The sequence below is a fragment of the Cnephaeus nilssonii genome, assembly GCF_951640355.1.
Source record: "Cnephaeus nilssonii genome assembly, chromosome: 21".
NCBI lineage: Eukaryota > Metazoa > Chordata > Mammalia > Chiroptera > Vespertilionidae > Cnephaeus > Cnephaeus nilssonii.
The window spans coordinates 37941529-37952249 of NC_137092.1; the positions used below are offsets into that span (position 1 = coordinate 37941529).

General features: G+C 41.7%; 2 protein-coding genes across 2 annotated transcripts; one reads left to right on the top strand and one right to left on the bottom strand.

Annotated features, from left to right (window-relative positions):
• Positions 1-230: 230 nt before the first annotated feature.
• On the top strand, positions 231-1184 carry LOC307093543 (olfactory receptor 10J3-like; the record flags this gene model as incomplete). The annotated part of the gene is made up of 1 exon (XM_079761713.1): positions 231-1184. Exon 1 carries the CDS (start codon positions 243-245, stop codon positions 1182-1184), a length of 942 nt encoding a protein of 313 aa, XP_079617839.1. The 5' UTR covers positions 231-242.
• A 3601-nt stretch (positions 1185-4785) lies between these two features.
• On the bottom strand, positions 4786-10314 carry FCER1A (Fc epsilon receptor Ia; the record flags this gene model as incomplete). The annotated part of the gene is made up of 5 exons (XM_079761867.1): positions 4786-4985; positions 6721-6978; positions 8504-8758; positions 9811-9831; positions 10260-10314. 5 exons carry the CDS (start codon positions 10312-10314, stop codon positions 4786-4788), a joined length of 789 nt encoding a protein of 262 aa, XP_079617993.1.
• Between the last annotated feature and the right edge of the window lie 407 nt (positions 10315-10721).

Consider the following 10721-nt stretch of genomic DNA (forward strand, 5'->3'; position numbering starts at 1 on the left):
TGACCTCAATCCCGGGGTCCTAAGGTAGCATGTCTATAGTACCAAAGAAGAAGATGAACAAAGGTAATGATTCTGAGCAAATAGTCAACAGCTGGACAGTGATGGCCCTCGAGGTCTGGAGCATTGCTCAGAAGAGAGGCAGCCCTTTAATGAAGGCCTTGGTCCAGCCTATTCTCTTTCTTGGTTGACTCATCACACATTTCTTTTCTTCGCCCAGCCCTTCCAGACCTAGACCTTCCTCGATGCCAAAACCAAATGCCACTGCTGTGACTGAGTTCCTCTTTGAGGGTTTCTCCAGCTTCGGGTGGCAGCACAGGCTTGTCTTCTTTGTTGTCTTCCTAACTTTGTATCTGCTGACTCTCTCGGGCAATGCCATTATTGTTAGCATTATTTGCATGGACCGTCACCTCCATACTCCCATGTACTTTTTCCTGAGCATGCTGTCCATCTCTGAGACCTGCTATACTGTGGCCATCATTCCCCAGATGCTCTCTGGCCTGCTGAGTCCTCATCAACCCATTGCTAAACAAGGCTGTGCCGCTCAGCTCTTCTTCTATCTCACCTTTGGTATCAACAACTGCTTTCTGCTCATGGCCATGGGATATGATCGCTATGTGGCCATCTGCAACCCCCTGCGGTACTCAGTCATCATGGGTAAAGAGGCCTGTGTGCGGTTTGTATCTGGGTCACTGGGAATTGGTCTGGGCATGGCCACTGTTCAAGTCACCTCTGTGTTTTGCCTCCCCTTCTGTGATGCCTTTGTCATCTCTCACTTCTTCTGTGACGTGAGACCCCTGCTGAAGCTGGCCTGTATAGACACCACGGTCAATGAAATCATCAACTTTGTGGTCAGCATCTGCGTCCTGGTTCTACCCATGGGTCTGGTCTTTATCTCGTATGTCCTCATCATCGCCACCATTCTCAAGATCACCTCAGCTGAGGGTCGGAAGAAGGCCTTTGCCACCTGCGCCTCCCACCTCACAGTGGTTGTCATCCACTATGGCTGTGCCTCCATCATCTATCTCAAGCCTAAGTCCCAGAGTTCCATAGGCCAGGACAGACTCATCTCAGTGACCTACACCGTCATCACTCCCCTGCTCAACCCCGTCGTGTACAGCCTGAGGAACAAGGAGGTCCAAGACGCTCTGTGCAGAGCCATGGGGCGAAAGCCCCGCTCCCCTTAATGAGGAGTGGTTGTGAAGGCCTTTTATTTGATTTATCAATATGTATTGATCTTAATGCTGTTTCAATAGGTTTGGCTCAGTGGATAGAGTGTTGGCCTGCGAACTGAAAGATCCCAGTTTCGATTCCAGTCAAGGGCACATGCCCGGGTTGTGGGCTCGATCCCCGGTGGGGGACTTGCAGGAGGCAGCCGATCCATGATTCTCTCTCATCATGGATGTTTCTATCTCTCTCTCCCTCTTCCTTCCTCTCTGAAATCAATAAAAAGATATATTAAAAAAACACAAAGAATAGTAGACTAAGTTTAATTGGGTGTTAAAACTGAAGGCTTTCATTTGAACTAATCACTGTTCTTTAATGCCCTCCGTCAGAAAAGATAAAAAATGACTTCACATACAGTTAAGAATGTAGGAGAAAGATTTACATGCCTGAGCCACTCATATCCATGTTCTCTCACACACACATGCACATAGCTATACACACCCTGAGAATATGTTGTTATACAACTCCATTTAGACACAGAATACAGCAAAGTTCTTAAGAGCTAATAGAAACCATATTAGAAAGACTTCTGTGTGTGTGTTATTATGGGTGTAGGAGTAATTTTTGCAAATATTTTAACAACTAAGTGAGGAGGCATGCCTACATATCTTTTCCAGTAGACATTGAAGGTTTTATTGTAATATGTGTTTGCCACTTGCTAAGATCCTATCACAGCCTGAAGAATCATCAAAAGATGTCACGCACACTTTCTAAGTGACGGGAACTGCCCTAACTGACCATTCCTGGGAATGAGGAGGGCAAATGGGGTTGTTCATAGTGCAGAGATGCCTGGGTGAGAAAACTCCAATTATCAAGCAGAACATGCTGAAAAGTCCAATGCTTTTCACACTTCCAATTCGGGGGTGAAAGAGGAGGGAGGTTGGAAAGAGTGAAGCAAAAATATAGTTTCTTTTGCAAGATAGAGCTAAACACTTTGAAAGAGTATTCAGTGTAAGCATGTTAATGAAAACCTCTGAAAATATTTATTAATGAGTGGAAGTCTGAAGCTTGACTTAAAAAGAATTTCCAGTAAGTTCCTAAGCCTGCAGAGGCTAATCTTTAGAAATTTCTCCTTAGATACTTCAGCTTAAAACCACAGTTGATAAAAGCAATTCATGTGTGAGCATCACAGAAGGTGAACGCATATGCTCTGGTGGGGGGAAAAATCCGCTCTCTCTCATCCTTCCAGTCCACTCTGGCCTTCTATGCTGAGGATCAAGCACAGCCTGAGTTTCACACAGAGCTCTTACAGGCCCCGGTGCCTGGTACAAGCGATGACCCTGCAAAAGCTTGTGAAAGTGTCATGAAGTCGGCTGGGCACTGAGGTTGGGACCGGTCAGTGGAAGGTAACAAATCCCCTAAGTAAAGTTACCATGTCTCACTTAGCAAAAAACACTGGCACGCCAAGTCTGAGAGATAAAAGCTATCTTGGCCTTTGTGTCCAGATTTCTAGAAATGATAGAGCCAGTACATTTCTGTGAGGATAGTCATAGAACCATTATAAAAACTGAGTCCTTCGTAGGTCTGCTTCATCTAGATAAAAAGGTTAGGTAAAAGTCTGCTGGTCCGTGTCACACTTCCTTCTATTTGAAGTGGCTTCTCGTTGAGGCTGTTGTACGCTAGGCTGATTGCTCCCTTTGAGGGCCCACATTCATTACTCCAGCTGCTGGGAGTGTCCTGGGCTGACAGTTCTCAGCTGAGTCCCCCTTCAAGAATTGCCCTTGCTAAGAGCTGCCTCCTCCAAAGCCGCATGGATGGCCTCCATGACTTGCTATTTCAGGGTATGAACACGGGCCCACACCTCAATTTAAGATGATCAGGAAGGGTTGTCCCAGTTCCAGGGCTCTCCGCTGTGCCATGGTTTGAGGGTTTTAAGGCCTTTGCTGTGTCTCTGTCACGTTTCTTTTGCCCAGTCCTGCTTCCTTCACGCTCACGCAGGGGTTGATACTGAGAGCACTCCCTAATAAACTAGTTGCATTCACGTCACTGTTTCAGAGTCTGTTTCCTGGAAGCCTCCATTTACAACATTTTAGGGCCCCATTTCTAGAATTGGCAATGGGGCCCCAAATGTTCAGTGTTGATATTTGCTAACTAAGGCAGAAGGCCAGTTAGTTATATTTTAATTAAAAAAATAATTTTATCCTATCAATTGAACTGTATTTGCTATGGCTCAGTTCAGTTGGCAGCAGTTTAAATATTATTTTCTTGGAAACGGGTTAAAAATTAAGATATAAATTTTTCTCAGAATCCACAAAAAATCACCCCCTTGTCTTCAAAAAAAATTTTATGAACAATTTCAATGTTATTGTTAGATCCATTTTGTCTCATGATTAGTTTAGTTCCTTTCTAATGGGTGGCCTTAGAAGAGGCTATAACTTAGTCCCATTTATTCCATGAGATAATCCTGGGACTCCAATGAATATAATAAAGACATAAAATGAAAAGAGAAATCAACAAACCAAAAATGTCTAAATTCTTTGCTTGAGATTTATTCCACTCCGGGCTTTTTTTCAGAGCAGAGAGTTCTGATTATTACTATTTACTAGAATTTCCTTACAAGATGCTTAGTTCAGGTGCTGTAAGAGGGTATTAAAGATATAAGTTTGGGGGTGGGGGGGCTTAGATGGAGGAAACAATCACAAGGGAATCTTAGGCCAAGCCTCATCCCCTAAGTTCTATGACTCAAGATTGCCCCAGATTCTGCCAAGACCTAGAAGCTCATGGATAGTAAATTGAAGAGAGAATATAAAAATGATCAACCTCACTAGCATTCCACCATGTCTTCTCATTCCTAGCTTATACTTACAATGGTCAAGAGACAACTTGCCTAATCTAAAACCTCATGGTTTTTGCCTCCAGAAGCAAAAAGAAAGAAAGAAAGAAAAAGAAAGAAAGAAAGAAAGAAAGAAAGAAAGAAAGAAAGAAAGAAAGAAAGAAAGAAAGAAAGAAAGAGAAAGAAAAGAAAAGAAATTAAGAACGAAAGTCTGGCCGAAACCGGTTTGCTCGGTGGATAGAGCGTCAGTCTGCGGACTGAAGGGTCCCAGGTTCGATTCCGGTCTAAGGGCATGTACATTGGTTGCGGGCACATCCCCAGTGGGGGTTGTGCAGGAGGCAGCTGGTCGATGTTTCTCTCTCATCGATGTTTCTAGCTCTCTGTCCCTCACCCTTCCTCTCTGTGGAAAATCAATAAAATATATTAAAAAAAAAAAAAAAAAGAAAGAACGAAAGTCTGAAAGAAGGGAAAAAACTGGCAAGCCTCGGATACTTGGAAGCAACATACGGTTTCATATTGCTTTTATAAAAATTGTACTTTTCTTTCACAACTATATAAATAAATGTATAAACAGGTGTATAAATGAATCTATACATTCTTTTACTCGTTTAACTGATGTTTATTGAGCACTTATTATTACATGCCACTTAACCAGTGTCAGTTGGTTTAGTGAGCAGTTCAGGTGAACACAGATTTTTCTATGGACATTGTGAGTGGGGTGTGACAACAGAAGCAATTGCGGATGCCTGAAGGAAATTGCTGTTGTAAATGTTTCTTGAGCAGTGACATCAGTTCTTCGCGGGGGTTGGCTTGGGCTGTGGGTCCATACGTTTGTTGCCTTTTCTGGTGCTCTTGATCTTCAAGATGGATGTAAACTGCTGCTGGGTTGAGATAAACAGCCCTGTGTCCACAGCAAACAGGATCGCTACCAAAAGTGGGATAAGGAGTTGCCACCAGTAGTAGCTGCTTTGGTGAGCTGTGGTGGAATCTAGGTGCAACAAGAAGCATAACATTATTGAATAATATTAAAAGTTGAACAGCACGTTTCAGAGCTTCATCCTCCCCAAGAGAAGGGTCTGGCATGGTCTTCCCTATTCTAGCATGCCATGACATTTCTCGGGTGCAGGGAGAAAACACTTCTGAGTTTGGGTTCCTTAGACTGTGCTCCCTGGAGCCCTAGGGAGTCCTGAACGTCTCCCCAAACCCTTGTCTGACAGTTTCTCTAGCCAATATGCCCAACGGGGAAGGTAATAGGAAAAATAACCCCTTTCTTGAAACTGAAAAGACCAATATCCACATATTATTTGGGATAGAAAGGAGACAAAGTGAGGTCAGGGGGTCATCGGTATCTTATTTATCAATCACTCAATCAACCAACCAATCAATCATCATTCTTGCATGCCTTTTGGGTAAAATGAAGATATTGAACAAAATCATCTTTAAGTTTCCTTCCAGTTTCACTATTTTGTGACTCTGTTACTCTTTTTACAAAGTACCGCTTTTGGCTTTTGGTGCTTATTCTAGAATTATAGAGACCCAGAATATTAAAGCCAGGTATTACTTAGAGCTCACCTAGATCAGTGGCTCTGAACACTGTCTATTCATTACCATTACCTGAGAGAGCTTTTAAAAATACTGATGTGTGCATGCCTTATCAAATCAATTAAGTCCGAATTTCTAGAAATGAGATGTGAACATCAATATTGTTTTTAAATTTCTCCAACTGATTCTAATAAAGTCTGGACCAAACCCTTTATTTTATTGACAAAGATACTGAACAATGAAATGGTATTTAGGTCTCAAATTAGTTAACAGAGAGCTGCCACTAGAGCCTAATTCCAGCTTCTGGACTCGGGCTTTTGTAGACATTAGTATGAGCCAAGTTTGCCAATTTCCTCCTTGTGAGGCAAATATTTCACAGGCTCTCTCTTTTAAATGAAGTTTGGGAAGAGCAGTCCTTTTCATTGGCTGCCCACCTGCCCATTTTTTCCTCATTAAGCCCTCTCTTTTTTCTCCCAATATACAGGCACACAGCTGACTGGATTATTGGTTTTCTTACCCAGCCCTCCTAGGCAAAATAGATTAAGTTCTTCACAGCCTTTGTTTCTTCAACTTTGATACTTTCCTTCAATTCAATAAATATAAGTGTCCCACAATGAGCAGCAGGTGACTTTGAGATCAAAACTAATTGCAATGTGCTATGCTTGGGCAGTGCTTAACAAATTACAAATCCATTTCACAAATATTACCACATTTAATCTTTATTAAAATGCCATAATATGAGCAGGTATTACTATTGCCATTAAACAAACAAACAAAAATAAATCTAAGCCAGAGATTGAGAACGATACTATAGTCCATGTCTCTCCATTAGAAGTTTAGTAGATTTTCTAAGGGATCACGGCTGCCCCATTTTACAAGTTGTTACTATTTCAAGTTGAGATGTCTTCTCTACCTTCCTCTGCTATAGGCTCCTTCCCTTTCTTTTACTAACTCACCTTTTAAAACAGTACTTTTATTGATTTCAGGGAGGAAGGGAGAGGGAGAGAGAGATAGAAACATCAATGATGAGAGAGAATCATTGATCGGCTGCCTCCTGCATGCCCCACACTGGGAATTGAGCTCGCAACCCAGGCATGTGCCCACTGGGAATCGAACCGTGACCTCCTGGTTTATAGGTTGAACGCTCAACCACTGAGCCATGCCAGCCAGGCCTAACTCACCTTTTTTTACAGTAATCTTGAGGGATTCCGAGGTATAGTTTATCTGCCAAATTTTGCCCGTGCAGTAATAGTTGCCGCTATCTTCTATGGTGGCATTGGTAATGGAGAGGTTGTGGTTCTCATACCAGTACTTCAGTGCTTGGCCATTCTTGTAGTAAATCACCTTGAAGACGTTTCTATTCCTCCAACTATGGCACCTGATGAGGAAGGACTCACCCTCCAGTACCACCTCAGAAGAAGACTGAAGGAGCAGCCAATCTGAAGAGCATTTATTATGTGACTTATTTAACAATGAACAAATAGATAGATGATATAGATAGATTGGGGATAGACAAATAACAGGTAGATAAAATAAATGAGGTCCCGCATTGAGTCTGTGTCAGAAGCCATTGTTCATCATTAATATATTTCTTGGCTCATAGAGTCAATAAAAAGGAAACAAAATAATGCTTTGAGCGGGACTTCTATATTGATAAATCTTCTCTCTTCCTGAAAAGTAAGTCTGGAGCCATAAAATTTCTCTGACATTTCTGCTGAGCCCATCCAAGGAAGGTCTGAAACCCAGTATTCCCTTTAGCTCCATTGTTGTTAGTTCTAGTCTCTAAGTGGGAAGCAAACCTATTCTGCCTAAGGTATCTTAGCCTAGGACAGTGTCTATTTTGTCTTCTCTTACTTCATGGGGACTTTCAGTTTTATTATTACTCATAGTTGATCCTAAAACTTCCTCAGAACATGTATAACAACTTTTGTTAATTATTTGCATAATTATTTACTTAATATCCTTGTCCTTATTTGGCTTTATACTTCAAGAGGTTTGGGGCCATGTCTGTTCCTTACATTATATCCCCAGTGCCTAACACAGTACCTAGGGGTTGATAAGTACTCAACAAATATTTTTCAGTAATGAGTCCATGAAAAATTAGGTTCCATGACTACTGTCATTTTAAGAATTGAAAAGCAGTCACCAAAGAAAAATGTTAAATGGAAATGTGGCTAGTTTGTGCAAACATATTTTATTTATGAGCAATCCTTGAGGACTTTACCAGAATCTACGCTAAGGAAATAAAGAAGCTATTCTATACTCCTTTCGTTTTTATTTGGGATTTGCATATGGATGTTAAAACATCTTTCATTCAAGAGAAAAATGCCAAGTTTGTCTGTACTTTAAAATATATTTATATTTTAAAAATATAAAGCAAAATATAACAATAATCTAGACATTCAAATGAAACATTAGCTTGTTCATTCAGCATTTACTAACTAACCCACATATGCCGAAGCAGGCTTCACTAATTATTATCAATAGGAAAATGATGCAGATGAAAAGCAAACATAAACTTTTTTCTTAAGTAAAATTGGAGGACTTGAGGAACGTACACAGATATCTTTCAAAATGAAGGGTACAACCAAATATTCAAGTCATTGCACATGGATATTGCAGAGCAAATCTTTAAATCAAACCTGTGATCCTATTTCAGATATATAGCTCTTTGCAATAGTCACATACCCAACATGTCAGTGATCACATAATATGCATCTGAATCTATGTAGAAAAGATAGTCAGAGGTGAGATAAAATGGACAAATACCGTTGGAGGATGACCAGAATATTGAAAGCAGGCAGAAGGAGTAGAGATGCAAGAAGAGAGATGTACAGGTCTGGAGTGAGAGACCCTGAGTGCCACCCTGATACCTAAGCCTTAGAATAACTTGTTTGCTCCCCATTATCAGAGAGGCCATTCTTCACCTGGGAAAATCTGTATTTCCACAGACTTGGAACTTACCGCTGAAGACTTCTAGATACACCGGTTGACTTGGGATAAGGTTTTTGCTCCGACATCTGTATTCCCCGCTGTGCTGGAATGTGGCATGCACAATGTCCAAACTTGGAGCTGTCACTGCTAGCACGGTATTGTTGTGGGTCCACTTCGTGGAGTTAACTTCCAGGGAATTGTTTGCACTACATGTAAGAGTCACATTCTCTCCTCTAAATATTCTATTCCAGGGTGGATTCAAGGACACCATAGATTTCCAGGTGGCTTTGGGAAGATCAAATTGTGAAAAGAGATACAGAGGGGAAAACATCATAGAAAATTAATTGTCTAGGCTTCAAAATACAGATATATTAATAGTCAATCAATGGTCCATCTACCCTCTACTGATGTTGATAAGACCCTAACCTGTTAGGTAGGATTTTAAAAAGGAGGAAACACTGGTGTGGTCCCAGGGAACTCCCTATCTAGGGAGAAAGACAGGACAAAAATGCAGGATATTAAAAAGAACAAACAAATAAACCAAAAATTTAACACGTGGTATAAGAGAATTCATTTAATTCTCTTGATTTCAATTTCAGAATTTGTAAATGAGGACTGCAATCTCTTTCAGGCAGAGACAATGTCAGTCATATTCAACCCTAGCTTGACTCAATGGCTGGCACGTGGAGTGAATGAATGAGTGAATAATGGATGCATAACTCTTTTGTGAGTGTTTACACAGCAAGCAATATATGCCAATTCTGGAAGGTAATGAGAAAGACCAAGAGGATCCATCTTAAAAGGCTTCCAAGAACAAAAAGATGTGATAAAATTTGAACTGAAGCTAAGGAAGTAGCAGGGGGTGATGCAGTAGAAAGAGAGCCAGAGTTGAATCCAAGGCACTTGTGTTACAATCCAGTCCTTTGCTTGCTGTGTAACCTCCAGAAAATCACTAAACCTGAGCTTCAGCACCCTTAATTGTAAAATAACAACATGAAGAATGGTGATGTAAGAATTGAGTGAGATTACGTAATAGTGCCTGGAAGAGAAGCTGAGACATTTAAATGTTCCAAAGAAGTGGTTGTTGACATAAAAAGAGGAGGTGGTGACTTGAAAGAGTGAACTGGTATGTGAGATGCTTTTGAGTGAGAGAAAAGAAGAAAGACAAGGCAAGGTGGACATGGGAAGTGGGTTGAACAGGGAGTTGTAGATTCACAATCAGTAGAAAAATAGTAATCATCATTAGAAAACAAAGATGCTGGAATGAAGGGAAACAGTGTGGGGAGGCAATGCCCAGTCACATTGAAACACTGAGTGAACGAGGACAGAGGACTCACCTGCTGGCATGCCATCTGGAGCTGCAAATGTTCAGAGAGGATACATTAGTGTCCACCCCCAGCCTTCTGAGGCTCCTGAGGACTGGGGACCGGGGTGTAGATGACGTCTACATTCATGGAATTTTAAGGGCTAACCATCTTCCTAGGCATTTGATCCTCAGATAAGGAGATTCTCTTCTTTCTGTACCCTCCCCCCCACCCCACCCCCATCCTCTGGAGATGCCAGAATGATTGCAAGAAACCAGCCTCTCAGTCTAGCTTTTTGCTGAGATGTTGCTCAGCTCTGTTCCCTCTGCTTTCCAGTTTGTCTCCATTACAGAATCCCTGGGAAATGCCCCAAAGTTTGTGCATGGCCTAGGAAAAGTCAGCACTAAAACCAGCAATCCCACCCCAGCTGCTTCCAGATCCATGTTGGCTGCTGCAAGAGGGGTGACTGAACCTCTACTTACAAAAGAGCAGCAACGCTGTCCACAGCAGGGCAGGGCCTCCCATGGAAGTGGACATCTCTCCTAGGGCCTCCAAGTGCAGACTGAGCTGAAGTCTAGGGCCTTAAGATAGACTTAAAACCAAAAAGGAGAAGGAAATGTTTTCTGTGTCCTATCTGGTTACCTGATCAGCTATGCCTGGGTTTGCCTCCTTCCCTGGAGATAAAATTTGGAGTGGTGCCTAATTGGGCAATTTTATATGTACCTCCTTACTCCCCATCCCAGCTCCATAGATGTACTTGGAATCTAGTAAAAGACAGACACAGGGCTAGACACACAGTCAGAGGACATTCTTAAACTGTCTATCAATGCAATTTAGGAAAGTGGGGTACAGCTGATGTTTCCTTCATTTCTCACAATAATCCTATGAAGCAGGTGCCTTCTTTACATTTTATAGGTAGGAAAACTGGAGCTAAGGGAGGTTAA